Below are 20683 nucleotides of genomic sequence, written 5' to 3' on the forward strand. Positions count from 1 at the left end.
TGTCGCCTGGGAACGTCCGCGCGGCAGCTTTGACAGGTCACCTGGGCCCGCACTGTTTAAGAGCACAGGTGCGTGAATAAAAGTGGTTATCTTACACTTGGTTCGTGCAGGCTTCTGCAGCTGCAGGTGTAGCCAAAGGAGAACCGCGCCCCGGTTGACAGTTTGCTACTGTCCTGGGAATGTAGAGCCGGAAGTTACGGAGCGCTAGGTGGCTGTGCAAAGGAGCAGTATTATCTTACTGAAGTAAGTACAGCAGAGTTCAAGGTAGTGTTTAGATTGGGTGAAAACACGGCTGTAAGCTTTTCAGCCTTCTTCAGAACAGGGGGAATAGACGTATGTACAGATCACAAGAAGCGTTGAGTCCCAAACATAACTGAGCTGTGTCTGCTTACCTTTATAACATCATTGTTTTATTTTAGGAATCAAAACTTTCTTTACTTTCTTGGTATCTGTAGACTAGGTAGGTGGAGCATCAAAAGGAATTATTCTGCATAGGCAATAGGGAACTGATAATCTGTCCTTTTGAGTTTACCTCATGCTATTAAATACTTAGTTCTGCAGAAGTCTGGTTTTTCAGAAATATGATCTGAGCAAGAGTTTCAGGTGTCCTGGCAGGTACAATTGGTGCTTTTGTTTCCGGTTACTGGCCTGTCTCCCTCCCTCACAACCCCACCCCTCCCCAATACTGAGAGCTTGAGAGTGAAGGTCCCAGACCCAGAGGAATTTGTGCCTCAGGCTAGGAACACCCTTGTGGCTCCTCAGCTACTTATGGAAAGAATGAAAACTTCTTACACTTGTGGAAACCCTGGCAAATTTCGTAAGGTTCCTGTCTTTCTGATTTGCTAAATAAACTAGGTAACTAAACTGCACTAACTAAAAAGAGACTTTTGAAGTAAATACCGACATTATTGCAGTTATATCATTCACCTTTATGATTTTGTGAATTAATAACAGTCCTGTCATGTGTTAGCTGATTGATTTACAATGTGCTGGACAGTGGGCTTGAGTTGCAATCCAAATTCTGACTGAAGCTGAAAAATTAGGTGTATATTTATTTGTTTGGAATAATGACCAAAAAAGGAAAGAACGGAAGGTTTTGAAGGGAATCTAAAAGCATTTTAAAGGAGTGGTTTCAATCTTTTGAACTGAGATATTCATATGAAAATTATAGGCCATTTATCAATAGAAGAATTCATAATGGCAAAATTATTATCCGTTTAATAACGTTTAAGTGAATTTCTATTTTCAGAAGCATGAGAACAGTCATCTACATGGGTTTGTAGAAAACAATAGCGTGAGTGTGTGCACATTCAGTTTTAGCCAATATTTGGTGCGTGTGTGCATTTATGGGCCCACTCATGCGTTTGTTAGCACCTGTTTAGCAGGCCACCTTGTTCGGAGTTCAGATCAGAAGGGTGGATACAGCTTTGTGTAAATAAGTCACATTCCTGTCCTCATGGAATTTACACAATGCTGGAGTCCTCCGGGACACCTGAAGATCATAGATAAGAACCATATTAATGATCATCCATCAATTTTGACAGCCACTGAAACTAGATTATCTGCAAATCACACACTCTCTGTACCCATTTCAATAGTCAACTCTCAGAATTGAAAAGGAACTTATATTTTATTCAGGTCAATGTTTTTCTTTTTGCTTAGGTTGGGGAAGAACTTAGGAATCATGTGTTCTGGGTTTAATATAGGAAAAATTGAGATATTAAGCCTGAAATAGCTAAATATCAACTTCATGCTAGTTAAATAAAAACTAACTTCTGCAGTGGATGCCAATAACTTAGCATATAAATCGATGAATGAAAAACTTCAAATGGAGAAACTTCTATCAGATTATTTTTTCCTGGAAATTAAAAAAATATGACTACAATTATATTTTACCCCAGAGGAAAAGACTTACTTTATCCAAGGTATTGTTGCTTGTTGCTGTTGCTGCTGTTTTTTTAAAACAGCTATTGGAGGTATATTTTACGGTATGTTGTGTAATCCAGTGATTTAGTAAATTTATGGGCTTGTGCGACCATCACTGCAATCCATTTTAGAGCATTCTCATTATCCCTAAAAGCCTCCACCTGCCTATTCTTTATGACTATCCTCAACGCCACCCCCAGACCAACACTGATCTACTTTCTCTCTTTCAAGTTCACTTTCTGGACATTTCACACAAATGGAATCATATGATATATAGTCTTTAGCATCTGATTTCCTTCACCAAGAACAGTGATTTTGAGGTTCATACATAAGGTGTAGCATATATCAGTAGTTGATTCCTTTTTCTTGCTAACTAATATTAATTCCGTGGTATGTCCAGTCTACATTTTGTTCACCCGTGGGTAGATATTTCTGCATTTACCTTTAAGCGGTAAGAGAGATACTGTGGTCCAGCTTCCATGATGGCATAATGTGAAATAATTGATAGGATCCAACCTCTTCTTTATATTTATGAAAAATATATTCATGATATGGATAACCAGTAGTTTCCGTATGTGACATAACTATGATCTTTCTATGATACTCACACAAAAAGAGCAAATAGTAAATCCTGTGCGAGAAACCAAAAGCATCAATCATTTGGCATCCTAGGTCAGACCCGGAAGATGTTTGACTATTTTTTTAAAAAAATTTTAGCGGTGCCTGGGTGGCTCAGTCGATTAAACGTCCTGCTTTGGCTCAAGTCATGATCTCATGGTTTGTAGGTTCAAGCCCTGCATCGGGCTCTATGCTGATAGCTAGCCTGGAGCCTGGAGCCTGCTTCGGATTCTGTCTCCCTCTCTCTCTCTGACCCTCCCCTGCTCACACGGTCTCTCTCCGTCTCTCTCCGTTTCTCAAAAACAAATTTAAAAAAAAAACATAAAAAAATTTTTTAATGTTTATTTTCTTTTTCAGAGAGAGAGACAGAAAGTGAGCCAGGGGAGGAGGTACAGAGACAGAGGGAGACACAGAATCCAGAGCAGGCTCCAGGCTCCCAGCTGTCAGCACAGAGCCCGATGGGGGGCTTGAGCCCACGAGCCTCGAGATCACCACCTGAGCCAAAGTCAGACGCTAAACCGACTGAGCCATCCAAGCCCACTGAAGATGGTTCACTCTTGACATTGATATTTGCAAAGAGCCTACCTCTCCTTTGCTATCTGCTCTTCACAAACGATGCATTTTGAGTGGGCACATTTTGATGATTGTTTTACCTAAGTGATAACCGAAGTACTCTCAAAAATATGAGTGCTTCCTAATAACATATTTTAGTGGCACACTTAACATAAAGCATGTCAGAAATTTCTAACACTGCCAAAGCATTGACCTCTGGTTTCCCTCTCAGGAATCAGGAACTTTGAACAGCGAGTGGTGGGTCAGAGCTGTTGTTCTCTTGCACGCCACCACTCACCCTGCTTATGCAGCCAGTGTGTGCTTGGCAGGTTACACTTGACAATTTATGCTTACAGATCCTCTTAGAAGGATTTATTTGGTTGAGTAGAAACCCTACTATACAAAGTTGGCAGATTCTGTGAAACCAAAGAGAAGACAGTATGTCTCTTCATGCCTGGAAGTTACTGCTGAAGTTACACTTTCCTATTGGGGAAAAAAGAGCATTAATATAATTTAAAGGTCTATTTTAGGGGCTCCTGGGTTGGCTCAGTCGGTTAAGTGTCTGATTTCGGTTCAGGTCATGATCTTGTAGTTTGTGAATTCAAGCCCTGCGTCAGGCTCTGTGCTGACAGCTCAGAGCCTGAAGCCTGCTTTGGATTCTGTGTCTCCCTCTCTCTCTGCCTCTCCCCTGCTTGCCCTCTGTCTCTCTGTCTCTGTCTTTGTTTCTCTCAAAAATAAGTAAACAAACAAAAAAATAAAGGTATATTTTATTGACAACTTGGAATGCAAAGGATTATATTTTTAAAAGTCTAAAATTTGAAACCAAGATACTTTAGATTAAATAAGATAGTTTTCCAAAGCTCAATGTGCTGAATGGAACTTGGTTTTTTTTTTGTTTTTTTTGTTTTTTTTTCTGCTTGAAATATAGGAACAACTTGCTGAAATCCCTGGTTGGGAACACTGTGGTTTTGATGATTTGTGATTAGGTGAATTAATCAGTCTCCACTAGTAATGTCTTTTTTTTTTTAACTTGGTAAGGTTCAAAAATTTTTAGAGCAAGTGCATTTTTCTAGACTGCCGCTGAAATATGTCATTCCAAGTGTTTCCTAAGACTCATGTACCACTTACAAGAACCTGCCATCGTCCTTGCCACTTTTATAGGCTCTGAAATTGGCGGAGCATGCATTCATTCTTTTTTTTTTTAATGTTTATTTACTTATTTTGAGAAAGAAAGAGAGAGCAATCAAGCAGGGGAGGGGCAGAAAGAGAGAGGGAAAGAGAATCCCAGGCAGACTCCACACTGTCAGTGCAGAGCCTAACATGGAGTTTGATCCCACGAACTGTGGGTCAAGACCTGAGTCAAAATCATGAGTCCGATGCTTAACCGACTGAGCCACCCAGGCACCCCAGTAGTTCATTCTTCTGTATTGATGAGTAAGATTCAAACCCGTGGATGAATATTTGATTTTTTCGCAGTGTTCAGCAAGTGGAATTTGTGCCTTATGGAACATAGACCTTCATTTCACTTGGGTAGATATCTAGAAGTGGGATTTCTAGATTGTACTGTGTGCACATAACTTTATAAGAAACAAACTACGTGTTGGCTAACATGGCTGCCCCATTTGCATACCCATCAGCAACAGACATGAGTTCCAGTTGCTCCTCATCCTCATTCATATCCAGTATTTTCTGTCTTACCCCCTCCTCAGTGGATAGTTTTTTAAATGAAGTAAACTATGTTGAAGCCAAGCTATTCTAGGATGAGCTTCAAATCTAAAGACATTTTGCAGATTCCTGAGCCGTCTACTCTTAAAAAATATATATATTTTTAATTTTTTTAATGTTTTATTTATTTTTGACACTGAGAGAGACAGAGCATGAGAGGGGGAGGGGCAGAGAGAGAAGGAGACACAGAACTGGAAGCAGGCTCCAGGGTCTGAGCTAGCTGTCAGCACAGAGCCTGACGTGGGGCTTGAACCCACAAACGTGAGATCTGACCTGAGCCGAAGTCGGAGGCTTAACTGACTGAGCCACCCAGGCGCCCAAATTCTTAAAATATTTTAGAAGCCACAACAGAACTTTACAAAAGGGCACCTTCCTTGTAAATTTACAAATGACTAAGATACATATCCCCATTTACATGTGCTGCTTTTCATATTCCCTTCACTGACTTCACTAAGTGGCCTTTGAATTGTTAACTGAGGTCAGAGCAGAAAGAATAGTTGACTGATTGGGGGTGGGTGGTGGAGGGTGGAGAGTGAGGGGACAGCTGAGCTTAGACATTGATACTTCCAAGTGATGTCCTATAATCAAATGTCCTCAGTAAGCTGTGATCCAAACACACCATTTCTTCTCCATGAAGCCATACTGCCTCTGTTCGTGGAATAAATCTACTGGGACAGAAACCCACTACTACACTAACTTGGGCCCAAGAAAGTAGGCTTAGAAATCCATTCGGAATTCGGCAGAAAGCAAGATAGTAAGTTGGAAAGAGCCAGTAGATTTATGGCTTGAGATCCGTGACCATCATTAACTAGCTGTTTTTGCTTAACCTTGTTCACCCTCATTTCCTCATCTGTAAAATGGGAATAATAACACCAACCTCTCAGGGTGTTTGTGAGGGTTATTAAAGGCAGCAAACTCTAGCCTGTATGTGGTAGGCACAAAGCAGACTCTGGTGCCTTCTCCCCAGTCTTGCCTGATGGGAATGAATTCATGTGATTTGTACCTTTTGTAGGTTAGCTGTTATACTGGGCACTAGGTGAAATCTTCAGCTGTTTTCAAAATTTCAAATTATGCCAATGAACCATGAAGATAGGTTATTTCATTACAAAGAAACCTGGATTTAAGGTCAGTTCACCTGGGCTCAGGTGGAGAGGTCAATTTATGAGCTTAAAAAACTTAATCACTTTTCTGTGACTTGGTTGCATTATACATGCATATATGGATGGATCTAAATATAGCCACAGATCTATAGATAATAGGTATAGCACAGTATATTGTAATGATTAATTTTGACAACCAATGGAAAATGATTTTTAGTAAATGGCACAGTGCTTGTCAATTGCACTTATGTGTATATTGTATTTGTGCCAATACTTCAGTCCTTCTAAAAGATGAGATAGCTTTTATTTCATATCTACGAGCTTTCCCTAGCATGGGTCATGATGTAGATATATGTTTGTATACACATGAGTATCACAAATGAATAAAATTAATTCTACTTAAAAAGTCGTAGATTATTACTTGAAAACGATGTTTTTATTACTTGAGCTCAGTGTTGACTTGCGTGTCTTTTGAAATACTGTTTGTTATTTTCAGGTAAACTGCATAGTCACCTGAGATTTAGCCAGCTGACACTGGATGTCACCATTGTGCTGTGTAATGTAGCTGCAGAACAGGTGTGCTGTTTAATATTCAGGACACGGTCAGTCTCTCACCAAGGGCTTGGAGATCTGTTAGCTTGTTTTCCTCATATAACCTAATTACTCTTGTTCACTTTTATTGCAACTTACTCTTTCAGTTTCTAATATCTAAGCTCCAAATAATAGTGACCAAGAATGATGAAACAATGTTCAATGTTGTTAGCTCAGAACTGAGAAACTGACAACTCAAAAACTGTGCTAAAAAAGCCAGGGCTCCTGGTTGCAAACCAGTCAGTTAAGCGACTGACTCTGGATCATGTAAGCTGACGAGGATTTTACTGGTTTGGCAATGGAAGAATCCAGTGTGCTGGTACTTCATCAAAGATCAGGCTGTCACGAGAGTAAGATAGAGTCCTTGCATTGCCACCAGTCCTTTCCTGCCACCTGGACACAAAGCCATGCTCTATGCCAGGCTCCTTCCCTTCCCAGGATAATTATGGGCCTTTCACTGCCTCCAGCTTCAACAAGCCCAAGGGCCAGTCTCCCTAGTGGCACTTCCAGATGGGAACCCTCAGGTGGCTCACTTGTTCCAGCCCCAGGGAGTGAGGAAGGACAAGTAAGGGACCTTTCCTGCCAAGATTCATACAGGTGGTGATTGCGCATAATCTGGGAAGGAGACTCAAGGGCTGGACAGTCAAAACATGCTTGTATCCACATGGTGCTTCTCAGTCAGCGCCCGCAGAAGTGAGCTGAGGCTGCCTCTGTGCAGTCCGCTGAATTTTATTTTCCCTTCTGTGCACGGACCTGGAGTCAGCTGCATATGCCTTGTGGCACACTTTGCCCCATGCTTTGCTACATCCGCCTTTCCTTCAACCTTGGGAGCCATGCCAGATGGACTAGACCTGTTTGAAAAGCAAAGGAGACACCTCCTTAAGTAAACTGGAAGTCTTAACAAGTTTCAGTACTAAAAAAAAAAAAAAATCCCTGCTACATTGAAAGAAAAGAAAAAGAGGTGGCGGGCTCCGCTGCATACCTTGCTGTTCCCAGAACATTATTCCAAACAACTTCCAGCCTCTTCTCTTGCTCCCCACTTTGCCTGGCATCCTCTTCTCCCAGAAGCACACAAATTCAATCTTTTGAGCCAAGTCTTTTGCTTAAATGCCGCCTCTTCAGATTGGCCTTCCCTTACCACTCACCCAAAACAGCGCCTCCCTTTATTGTCACCCTTCTCTACTTTTCTCCATCACCCTTGCCACCAATTCTCGTTACATTCCCTATGTATTCACTGTTTTTGTTCGATGTCTGTCTCCTCTCCATGCTGAAGGTGGGGTGTCTGGTGCACCTCTGTGGCCTCAGCACCTGACACAGCTGTATTCTAATAAATATTTAATATATGAATGAATCGATCAAAGGTTAAATAAAGGAAGAAAATACCTATGTTAGCATTTTTAGAGTATAACCAGTGTCCGTAATCATTTCCTGGGACGGCTCTGACCAAGTACACAAGCTAAGTGACTTAAATATAGTAATTTCTTGCCTCACTGTTGTGGAAGCTGGACGTCCAAGATCAAGGTGTTGGCCAGGTTGGGGTCTTCTGAGGCTGTAAGGAAGAGTCTGTTCCATGCTTTGCCTCTGGCTTCTGGTGGTTTGCTTGCAGTTTTAGGTATTCCTTGGCGGGTAGAAGCATCACCTTGTTCTCTATCTTCAACTTTATGTGGCGTTCTCCTGCATGCGTCTGTGTCCAGGTTTTTATGAAAACACCGGTCATGTTAGATGAGGGGCCCAGCCTACTCCAGTGTGACTTAATTCGAACTAATTACATCTGTAATAATTCTATTTCCTAATAAGGTTACATTCTGAGATACTGAGGGTCAGGACTTTAACATAGGAATGGGGAGGGAGCAAAATTCAGCTCCATAACAGTGCCTTATATGTGTTTCTTGTATAATGGATGGGCCATTCCTATGTCATGAAATAGAGAAGTAGGTTTAGTTACATTATCCTGGGCACCCATGAATGTGTTGGTTGATCACACAGATTACAATTAGTGTGTATGAACTGCTTTATATATTGTAAACTATTCATTATATGTTAGCATAATCAGTTGGGGATGTTGATGGATTATTGATGTTGAGAAAGAACCAATGCCATGGATTTGCTAATCTTAAAATCCCTGAAGCAGATTTTCTTTTATAACCTTGCTCGGGTTGCAGACTATTTAAAATATTACCTGGTTCTTCTCTAGTACTTAGACTACTTATCAGCAGTCATTGTGGATAATGGATTCATATTTGATTTACTCATTGAACAAACACAAATCATTTATTATGTGCTAGGTGCTGTTTTAAGCACTTGGAAAATGTTATCTCACAAACAACCTCATATTGTTTATTATTTCTGTCATCATTCATTATTAATTTTACCTGAATTTTACAGCTAAGGAACCTGAAGCACAGAGAAGTTAAGAAACTTGCCCAAGGTCACTCAGCTGCCGAGTGGCCATATAAACCTATTAGTTGTAGAATGTTCTTTCTTCACAGAAAGTCTCATGGAACAATTCAGTGTGTGACAGAACAAAGCAGAACTGGTTTGGTTCAAGTTAGGATGGCAAAGCCCTGCCTACTTAGCACCTCCCCTTCCACCTGGGAGCCCTGATCTAGGAAATAACACCTCTTGGCGCAATGCCACTTGAAAGCTGCCTTCAATCCACTCCAGCATAAAACAGATAAAATTCTTTTCTCACTTTCATTAACTGATTGTGTTTTATTTTGAAAATTCTATCTGCCTAATCTACTCCTGGCAGAAATCAAATGCTAAGATGGATTTTCCCCAGGATGGTGATGCCATATGGCAATTTGGACTTTGATGGATTAAGCTCCCCTTGGGCTTCTTTATACAAATCAAGGACGCAAAAATTTCCTGAATCAGAGAGAGAAGTGGAATCTTATTTCATTTGAATACAGTTGGATATAAACTTTGCACCCAGATAGGCATGAACTACCATGTCTTCTGTGGTTATTAATAATACGAAATAATAGGAGCAATGATATTAACCATTACTGTCCATTTGTGCCTTCTGCAACCAATGAATTAAAAAAAAAAACAACCCTCGGTTGACTGAGGCTCAGATGATTAAGCAACTAACTCTTGATCTCTGCTCAGGTCATGATCTCATAGTTTGTGAGTTCGAGCCCCATGTCAGGCTCTGCTCTGCTTGGCATTCTCTCTCCTTCTCTTTCTGCCCCAACTCCACTTGTGCTCTTGCTCTTTCAAAATAAATATATAAACTTTTTAAAAATTACAAAACCCCTCAGTTTTGCAACTATAGGTGTTTTACCCCTATTTAACAGATACAAGTAAGTCATGGCTAAAATTTTATGTAACTTGTTTAAGATGGCCCAACCAGGGAGTGGAGGAGGTATGATATTTTGAGAAGTATCAATGATTAAGGAGCATAATTCCTTGATATTAAGAATAAAAGGCATGGAAGAGAGTGTGTTCAGGATAAATAAGGTGGGGCCCAGTGTGATTTGCAAATTATGAAAGACTGTGAGAATCTATCAGAATCCCTTCTGAAGAGTGATTAATTCCTGTGCTGGAATGCCCCTTACATTTGTTAATGTACAGCGTGTAATGTACTAAAAAGAAAAAAGAATGCAAATCAATTGAATAGGACCATAGATCAAGGGAGATTGAACTGGAGAACAAAACAGAACTCAGACCAACCCGATTATTCTGCTGGCCTATATTTTTCCACAGATTTTGCTCCCATGCCCTGCTACACTCTAACCCAGGGGTCAGCAGACTTCTGCAGGAAAGGCCCAGATCTTAAATATCTGAGATGTCACTTGCCACATATTTTCCCTGTCGTAACCACTCAACTCCGCTGTCATGGAGCAAAAGTGAGCCACACAGACAATATGTAAATGAATGGCTGTGGTTGTGGCATTTATGGACATAAAATTTCCACCTGATAGAATTGTCATGTGTCACAAAATGTTGTTCTTGTTTTGATTATGTGTGTGTGTGTGTGTGTGTGTGTGTGTGTGTGTGTGTGTGTGTTTTGGACCACTAAAAAACTATTTGACCCATTGTTAGTTCCTAGGCTGTGCATGCGGGAAGCCTGACCATGCCCTTCTGGTTTGTAGACACACTGCTTATTGTCTCTGTGGATGTTGCTTTTATTTCAAGTTTTATTTAAATGCCGTTTGGGACCAAGAACTTCATCCCAGAAGAGGTATCAGAGGACTAAGGACCAGAGGCACCTCCACTCACAGGCTACAAAAGAAACTTGCTGAATTGCAGTTGTCAAATCAACTTCAGGCAAAACAAGTAGAAGCCATAGTGGCTGTCTAAGAGGATTTATAATAAAATGGACAATTCTTGGCGTACTCTGTCAATTTCATTGACCATTAAAGGATAAACGCAGGACTTTGAGTTATCCCAGCAGCTCTCTGGTTTTAAAGTGATGCTTGCAAATATGAAAATTCTTTGTATGCTTTAACAGCATAGGTCATTGCTAAATGTTAAGTATTTTTGTTGTCATTTTTTTTCTCAGTAGGGAAGCCACCCCTAATGTGACGGAAACACCCTTGAACTTGGTGTCCAAAAGACAAAGACTTGAGTTACAACTCTGTTAGTTTTACTGTGACCCTGGGTAAGTTACCACCTATGGGAGTCTTGGCTTTCTTATCAGTAAGGTGAGATGAATGATCCTACCTCACAGGGCATTTCATTTATTTTTTTTTTTTTTAGTTCTTTACTATTTATTAGGAAAATTACAAACAGAAACAAAACAGAGGGGTGTGCCCTTGACCTGCTTCAACGACTCCCTGCGCTTTGCCAAACTTCTTTCACCATGCTTTTTTATTGAATAATGTGTCCTAGGGAAGACTCCATTGCAGTAGATAGTTGATTCAGCCAATCCTCTTTTTTTGGGTATTTGGGCTTCTCCCAGTAATTTTCTGTTGTAAATACTTGTCCCATAGATGACCTTTATAAAGGTCTCAATAGACCTATAAGCTATTGAGAGTTAAATAAAGTATAATGTGAATTATATGTAAGTGACATATACATATATATGTATACAAGTGACATATATATGTATGCATATATCACTTATATACATATATGTGTATAGATGTATACATTATTCATGTAGATATATGTGTGTTATATCACTTATATATTTTTATACATGCACATATCACATATATATGATATTTACATATGATTTCATTATAATATGTTGTTTTAGTTCTACAGTCATTTATTAAGCACTTTCAGCGTGCTACAGTTATAAAGATGAGTAAGATGTGGCCCCTACTTGTGAGGTCTTACGATCTAATATGAGGTAGAATAAAAAGAAACATTTTACACTTTTCTTCTCAGATAATTTTATTTTTACCCTTCTAATCAATGAATGCTTCAGCTGGTATTGTTTTTATATTAAATTAACTCCTGGGTTTATGGATGTATACAAATATCAATAATTTATAATATTTTCTACTATATTTTATGACAGTGCTAATATAGAACTTCCTTTAGCTTATGAACCATATTATATCATATCAAGAGAGAAGTTAGTTTTGTCTAACTGATTTATGTTTTCCTAGAGCCAGAATTCACAATGACAACAGTAACCGTAACCACAGAAGTTCCCACAAGGGGTAATATAGAAGATAATTCTGCCTGGTATGAGTCCACGTCAGCTCATGTCATTGAAGAGACCGAATATGTGAAAAAGGTGTGCAGGTGCTGGAAACCATATCAGTATGAGATGATTTTTTAAAATGAAATCTACTATGGATTGGTGGGCTTTGTTTCTCCCTCCATAGAACATGTGAGGATGCATTTGGCAAAGGACGTTCTTGATTGCTGAAATTTCAACACGTTTGGTAACTTCTCTTGAGGGTGTGAACCTCTGTTCCCACACGTGGAGTAAAACTGAGCAATGGGCCAGAAGGGTGCAGAAAATACCTGTCAGCACTTATTTTGCCCCGCACTACTCACCTCTGCACTTCTTACGGTTTTATATCATTTCTCAGGTGTTTCATTAGTGCCGACACTACGCTCCCAAGTAGATGTTTATGTGTCTTGCTGAGTTTCTGTCTTTCCTGATCTGATTCCTTTTCACGGCTCAGGGTTCTGTCCCCAGTGACTACCTGTTGGCAAAATGTGACATTTTATGAGAATCCCATGATAATGGCTGACAAAACTACATATTTTTATAAATTGTTTCTTAGGACAGATGGAAAAATTTGGACAGAGATCGTTTGTAACTTATTCAGATCAATTAATTCATCTTTGAGTGTCTTGCAATTCGATAGGTCACTAAGATATGGGCTTATGTTTCATGCATAAAGTTGTATGATCTTCTCTTAGTAATTATTCTGTAGTAATTACTAAATAGTAATTATTCTCCAGTAATTACCAGCTAGTAATTATTTTGTAGTAATTACTAACTAGTAATTATTTTGTAGTGATTACTAAATAGTAATTGTTTTATAGTAATTACTAAACAGTAAATTAAGACTAAATTACTACATAGGAAAAATAAAACTAAATAGTATTAAATACTAATTACTAAATAGTAATGATTTTATAGTATAATATTCATTTAGGTTATATTTTAGGTTTGGCTGAGAAAGAATTATAAAGACCAAATGCTCATTTTCTGCAATCTAAATAATATTAGCCTAAGTGCGAGTCAGGTTGATGGTAGTTATGTATGTCTTACTTTCTATATAAATTAGGTATATGGTAGCTGGTATAAAGAAAAAAGTATTTGGCATTAAATGCCTTTGAAAAAATTAGAATATTTTTTCCTCCTAGATCCGAACCACTTTGGAAAAAATCCGAAATCAAATTTTTAAAGACGAAGGAGGACATAACAACACAAATCACAAACTAGAAAGAAAGGTAATGAATTTATTCACATGTAAACCACTTTATTCCTTCAGTAAATAAATGTAAAACAGTATAAATTTAATTTAAATAACTTTTTAAGATTATTATTAAATTATCCTTTGAAGCTTTGAATGATGAGTGTTACCTATTTTGTTAGTTTCTGAAGACAATAATGGGCATTTGTGGGAAATATTTAACTGCAGATGTTATTAGTAGCATCAGGCTGCATCAACTGGACCTTACTTGAATATTTTAAATGGGGCTTACTTATCTAAGGTACATGGGGGAGATGTCAGCCCGGCCAGGACATATGGCAGCAACATTTCCAAAAGACTGACAGAGGTACAAGCTTTTAGGTTCACCTCAGTCACATCAGCGGACACAGAGTTGAAGCTATTAGGCCATTTGGTGGAGTGATTAGACAATTGATAAGTTTAACTGCACCTTCTCTCTTGTGACTGGCTTTATATGCCTAACATCAAGCAAGCTATACTTAGCCTTGTCTGGATAATGCCAGGTTAGAGCTCATCTGAGCCAAGTGCACCTCCTCAATGTCAATGTTGCTTGCCATGTAGTATGGCAACAGAGAAAGCAGAATATAGGGGATGAGGCATAAACATAGTTCCCATTAGCATCCTCTGCCTCTCAAACTAACACAACCCAGCCTCAAACATTTTCTCAAAATAATTGCTCAGAACCTGGAAAAAAAGGTTAATGTTTGTGAATGATGGGCCAGATTAAAAATTCCATTGTGGTAATATTGAGTTGATTATTAGACTTCTAAGTGGAGGTTTCTAATGAGTGCTAGATATCTGATTCTGGGTTTGAAGATCTTTAAAGGTCTGGGCCAGAAGATCTAGGAGATCATGGAGCATGTGAGTGTAGATAAAAATAACAGGAAATTTGACCATTGAGTTCTGAGCTATCGAACACTTAGGAAGGAGAAGGAGAAGGATCACATCAGGCTGGGAAAAGAAGCCAGTGAATTAGAGGGAAAAACAGGAGAGGGTGGAGACACTGAAGACAAGTGAAAAGGGTTTCAGAAAGTGGGGAGGGGCCACTGTATCAAATGGTGCCTATGGGTGAAGTAAATTTAGGATTGAACTTTGACCATTGGATGTAACAATGGGGAGTTGTTGGTGACCTTGATAGGAGTAGTTTCTTAGGAATGGAGATGAATTGCGTTGCCAGTGCATCTGCCTTGGTCCTTGGTCATCTCAAACCTCAGATGGTCGGCAGACCAGTACCGGCATCTAAGGAGCTGCCTCTCCCCCCTGCAATATCTGAATAATGTCCGTGTAGGAATTTAGCCATAATGATCTAGGGCTTTGTTGCTCCCAAAGTGAGGGCTGTAGTCCCAACAACAGCAGCTGATCAGGGAGCTCCTTGGCGGAATTTTTAAAATGTTTACTTATTTTTGAGAGAAAGAGAGAGAGAAAGGGGCAGGGAGGGGGGGAGGTAGGGGGAAGAGCGGAGAGACAGAGACAGTATCTGAAGCAGGCTCCAGACTCGGACACAGGGCTTGAACTCAGACCAGGAGATCATGACCTGAGCTGAAGTCAGAAGCTTAACCAACTGAGCCACTTGGGTGGCCCCATTGAGCTCCTAGAATTGCAGCATCTGGAGTCTCACCCCAGATCTCTGCAATCAAAATCTGCATTTTAATCATATCTCTCACTGAGTGATTCATATGCACATTGAAGTTTGAGGGGCACTGATCCATGACTTTTGTAGGTATCTGCTGTTACCAGCAAGTTACCATCTACCAGAGTCTTCCCATCAAGAATTCTTTAACAAATTAAAAGGCAAAATAACCCCTACTCTATATAGAGAAAGTAAGCATATATAGTGGTGCCTGGGAGAGAAAACAAAACCATGCCAGACTTGTGGCGACCATATTTCTTTTTTGTGTGTTTGTGTGTGTGTATGTGTTTAAAACACTATATTCTTTTTTTAAAGTTATTTATTAATTTTGAGAGAGACAAAGATAGCACTGGTGGGGAAGGGCCGAAAGAGAAGGAGACTGAGCCCAAACAGGCTCCTTGCTATCAGCAGGGAGCCCAACAATGGGGCTTGAACTCACAAAACCGAGAGATCATGACCTGAGCCAAAACCAAGAGTCAGATGCTCAACCATCACTGAGTCACCCAGGTACCCCTTCTTTTTTGTTTTATTTCTGTAAATGTAGCCCAAATTTGGATTGGAAAGAATATTGGCTTTCCAATAACAACAAACTTGGATTCTAATTCTGGTTCTGGTAGTTATTTTAGGTATTACCTTGGACTTCTTAGTGACATCTCATCTGCATAGTGGACATAGTGCCTTCTAGTGTTTTAAGCATTCAGACAAAGGGGCATTTACAGAACATCTAAAAGGTTACCTGGTACATGATAGATGCTTACTGAAAATAGAAGTTATTGTTTTATAATTACACAATTGTAGGGTATGTAGAACTGTATAATTCTTTAGTCTGTCTCGAAATAATTTGGAAATACAGAACGTGTCAGATGCATACTTAAGAGGCTGTGTCATGAGCTCTCCCTTACTTACTATGTAAACTTGGGCTCAGTACCTCATTTTTCCTATCTGTAAAACTGATGTAGTTGAGTTGGATGGTTCTGGATTCCCTTTCCACTTCCACATGTCTTGATTCAGATGAGATTTATTTTTTGCTCTAACTGTATTTTCAATGGACCAGAGTTTACTTGGAGTCACACAAGCAGTAACATTCAGTTCCAGTGTCTCTAGAAATGTAATGTGTGGGGTGCCTGGGTGGCTCAGTCGGTTAAGCGTCCGGCTTTGGCTCAGGTCATGATCTCACAGTTTGTGGGTTTGAGCCCCGCGTTGGGCTCTCTGCTGACAGCTAGCTCAGAGCCTGGAGCCTGCTTCCGATTCTGTATCTCCCTCTCTCTGACCCTCCCCTGCTCACACTGTCTCTCTCTGTCTCTCAAAAATAAATAAAAAACATTAAAAAAATTTAAGAAATGTAATGTGTGGTGGTTGCAGTGAGGCATCATAGAACATTGACTATTATGTATTGTAATTATTAAGTCTGATTATATTAGTTTGTAATACAATGTAAGCAGAATGCATTTATGTCTACAACTTAGATAAAGAAGGGAAAAAAACTGGCCTTGTGGATACTCTTTAGTTTTTAAAAAGGACTTATGGGTATATTTAAAACTGTAGGAAAGGGTGCGTGGGTGGCTCAGTCAGTTAAGCGTCTGACTCTTGATTTCAGCTCCTCATGATCTCATGGTGTGTGAGTTCAAGCCCCACACTGGGCTCCGCACTGACCGTGTGGGGCTGGCTTGGGATTCTCTCCCTGTGTCTCTGCTCCTCCTTGCTTCTCTCTCACTCAAAATAAATAAAAATTTTAAAAAAAGAATTTAAAGCTGTAATAAATATGAAAGGTATAAAAGATGTACCTCCTTTTAATTTAAAAATCTAATCAAATTTGAGCAAATATAGAGGCCAACTGCTTCAATTAGAATTCTTCATTGATATTTGAAATTCAAAAGATTTATTTTATCTGTGCTGACCTGAATCTTTTTTGGCTTATGGAATAGTGAACGACAGTTGTTGCTCTCAAAGTCTGTAGAGGAAAGAAGTAGCTAGGTTCTGATTTTCATGTTTGTTCATTTCAGTGCTGTCCAACCATTCACAATGACTCTGGTTCATGTTGCGGTTTGGATCTGCTCATGGAAAGGACAAAAGGAAAAGACCTGAAGCTCTTAGAAATGAACAAAGAGAATGAAGTCTTGAAAATCAAGGTATGGCTGTCAGGAAAAATTTCTAAAGTTTTGTATTTTTGAGCCTTTGAGACAATAAGACAGTTTCATGGATATGTGAGAGCAGATAGACAGACATCCTTATATATCCGTTGATCCAAAGTATGCTCATCTAACGTAGAGAAACACCTTTCCATTTCATAACTTAAATCTCAGTGATTTATTTTGGAGACTTTTACTATTGAAAAGATCTTACAAAAGTTCAATGGATAGAAAGTTCCAGTTGATGAAGTCAGAGTACAATACTGTACTTTGTAGTGAATACGGTGGCGTACGCTTAAATAGGTTTCATGTGAAGTCTTCCTACTAAGTCATTCTTTAAAGTCTTTCATGTTTAATAAATATTAATTAGAACACTGAGTCAAGTGTTTCCTTATCTTATTTAAGTAATCCATGTTGAATTCTTTTTTGGCTTATTTATTTTGTTTTGTTATGAATGCAGTCCTGCAATGATGGTCTTGGTGGGTAAATCTTTATGGCCATTCTTGTTTATTTCTTTAGGTTAAATCCTTGAGAGATTCGTGACACTTTAGCTTTATTGCCTTTAATACTTCCTTCTTATCCACTGATATTTTAGGAAAAGACATATGTTAGTACTGTTGTGGACATCATTGATAAAATGCCTGTAAATAAGTGTATAAGCTGATAAGGCAGGGTGCAGTTCTGTAAGTGCAGGGCACTGGCTGGGGGGCTGTGCTTTGGCCTGGCCAGTGCAGATCCTTCTCCACGACAGTTTCTCATATTACATTTTCCTCTTACTGGATAAGAGTGTCTTTACTCCTTGCTGTTGTCTAGGGGCGTGCAAATGGTACAGTTACAACCTTTCCTTTTTAAGTTTATTTCTTTAGAGAGAGAGAGAGGTGCATATGTGAGCATGATCAGAGAGAGAGGAAGAGAATCCAAGCAGGCTCCGTGCTCAGCGTGGAGCCCAACTCAGGGCTCCATCTCAGGACCTGAACCAAAACCAAGAGTTGGATACTTAACCTACTCAGCCGTCCAGGGGCCCCCAGCCTTTCTGTTTTTAATTGCTTGCCAAACTGTTCTGCCTTTTACCCTTTTTATTATAAATGTCAAAGCATACACTGTGACCTCTTTTCCTAGCTGGAAGCTTCCAGAGAAGCAGGGGCGGCAGCTCTGAGAAACGTGGCTCAGAGATTATTTGGAATCTACCAAGCACAGTCTGAAGAAGTTCGGAAGAAGCATGAGGAAGATAAACACCTACTCAAGGTACTGAGCTAGCAGCTTGTTCACTGGACAATAAACACCCTAATGTGTGTGTATGTGTGTCGGCCCACGCCTCTCTTTGGGGTTAGACATGAAATAAGCAATGGCCTCATGACTTTGGCAGGCCTTGGGCAGGGCAGGATGCCCGTCTTCTGTGCTGGTCTCCCCGCACGCCTGCTTAGTCTGGCACCCGCATGTTGTTGAGCTGTCGTGTTGCTACCTTGCCCAGAGCCTTGCGGAACACAGGTGGGAGGAGGCTGTGCCACCCTGCCTGGAAACCAGGGGGGTCCCGAGCGACACTGGCCAGTGACTCCTCTTGTGGTTCTGTTTTTGACTAACTAGATGACCTAGGAAGAGTCATGCTCCCTCTTTGCATTTGGGTTTCCTTGTCTCTACAATGGAAGAGTTGGGCTAGATTAATGGTTTCCAAATGGTTTTGACCCTCGAATGCATTCTTCAAATTAAAAAAAAGTATGTATGTGTCTGTTTACATTTTAAAATACATATTTCATATTTAAAACTTTTTTACTGTTTATTTATTTTTGAGAGAGAGAGAGCACATGTGAGTGGAGAGGGACAGAGAGGGAGACAGAATCTGAAGCAGGCTCCAGGTTCGGAGCTGTCAGCACAGAACCCGACATGGGGCTTGAACTCACAAACTGTGAGATCATGACCTGAGCCAAAGTCAGATGCTTAACCAACTGAGCCACCCAGGTGCCCCTACATATTTCATATTTTAACATATAGCTTATATAAATTAAAATATTTTAAATTAAAAAAAAGTTTTTTGAGAAAGAGAGAGAGAGAGAGACAGAGAACAGGGGAGGGGCAGAGAGAGAGAGAGAGAGAGAGAGAGAGAGAGAGAGAGAATCTGAAGCAAGCTCCAGGCTCCTAGCTGTCAGCACAGAGCCCAACATAGGGCTTGAACTCACAAACTGTGAGATCATGACCTGAGCCAAAGTTGGACACTAAACTGACTGAGCCACTCAGGTGCCTGTATAAATTAAAATATTTTTAAAACATACATATGTTTACATGTATATATGTATATATATCATATACCTATACATACAGACACATGCATATATATATTTTTTAATCTGAAGTATGTATTCTAGGACCAATAACCTTTATATGAAGAATGTATCCTAGGACTGGAAAAGGAACAAAAAAGTGACTGTGTGTGTATGAGTGTGTGTGTGTGTTCACCACAAGTGAAAATAGGGAAGTGCATTCATACTAGGGTTGGGCTGCCGGGGTCTCTTCCCTCTCAGGCCCGGGGAAGGTCCCCAGGGGAGCACAGCAGGAAATCCACGGTGCAGGTGACACCCCCATGCTGCAGGCTGTGCTGGTGATGGTCTCAAAGTCACGTGCCTGCAGGGTACAGATAAAGAACCTTCATGGGTGTGGACCCGAGTGTGCCGTGTGAGTGAGCGGGTGGCCTGTGGGGAAGGGAATGCACACTTCTGCAAAGGGAGCTGAGCCCCAGTCTGAAGTTGCAGGCAGGGGTGCCCCCCTGGTGTTTCCAAGGGGAGAAAGCCAGAAACTTTTTATGTGACCATAAAATCTGAAGTTGTATTAAATATACATGCAGATGTGTGTGTGCATGTCAGTAGACATGTGCCCGATGAAGGCTTTATGTCCGTGATCATTAGCAGAACTCGTGCTGCTAGCCTGGAAAATAACCCCCAACACAGCAGAGACCATTGTTCTGCTTTTATGATACTTTCTGATTAAAAATAAAACATATTTTACTTGAACATATATGATTTTATTTTATTTATTAAGTTTGCTTATTTATTTTGAGAGACAGGGTGAGCACAAGACAGGCAGAGGGGTTGGGGGGAGAATTCCAAGCAGGCTCCACGCTGTCAGTACAGAACCTGATGCAGGGCTCACACCCATGATCCATGAGGTCATGACCTGTGCCAAAAAACCAAGAGTCAGATGCTCAACTGACTGAGCCACCCAGGCTCCCCTATAAGATTTTTTGTTCTAGATAAGTTTCATTGAGAGCAAGTCAAAAATTTCCCTTTACTTACATTAGTATCTCTCTTTTGTATAGCAGTTTGGGTAGCATGCTTAATGGTAACAAATGTAAACATTCTAGTGTATTATTAAGTCTACATTTGTTTAGTGCCATTGTAACCCATAAGGTTTATTTTGAAGGAAATACTAAATTGGAAAGAGTAATTTGAATCAAGTGCGAACTATTCCTTTTTTTTTTTTTTTTTGACTACTCAAAATTATACCGGGAGATAATATCTGTATGCATTTAATAAAAACAATCATTTGACA

At 39.9% G+C, this 20683-nt stretch overlaps 1 protein-coding gene across 5 annotated transcripts in view; it reads left to right on the forward strand.

The window, feature by feature from the left end:
* The window catches only part of CCDC68 (coiled-coil domain containing 68), a 42483-nt gene continuing 21800 nt past the window's right edge, over nucleotides 1-20683 (forward strand). The window contains exons 1-7 of one of the 5 annotated variants that reach the window (XM_029922720.1): nucleotides 14-68; nucleotides 6418-6497; nucleotides 11020-11118; nucleotides 12077-12207; nucleotides 13296-13382; nucleotides 17018-17143; nucleotides 18263-18388. In XM_029922720.1, the coding sequence (XP_029778580.1) occupies nucleotides 12091-12207; nucleotides 13296-13382; nucleotides 17018-17143; nucleotides 18263-18388 (456 nt within the window). In that variant the 5' untranslated portion in view covers nucleotides 14-68; nucleotides 6418-6497; nucleotides 11020-11118; nucleotides 12077-12090. Of the gene's footprint in view, nucleotides 69-95; nucleotides 244-742; nucleotides 818-6417; nucleotides 6498-11019; nucleotides 11119-12076; nucleotides 12208-13295; nucleotides 13383-17017; nucleotides 17144-18262; nucleotides 18389-20683 lie in introns of those variants that run through there. The other 4 variants (XM_029922719.1, XM_029922721.1, XM_029922722.1 and 1 more) reach the window with 4 other exon arrangements.

This window comes from Suricata suricatta, chromosome 14 (assembly GCF_006229205.1).
Source record: "Suricata suricatta isolate VVHF042 chromosome 14, meerkat_22Aug2017_6uvM2_HiC, whole genome shotgun sequence".
In the NCBI taxonomy this organism is placed as follows: domain Eukaryota; kingdom Metazoa; phylum Chordata; class Mammalia; order Carnivora; family Herpestidae; genus Suricata; species Suricata suricatta.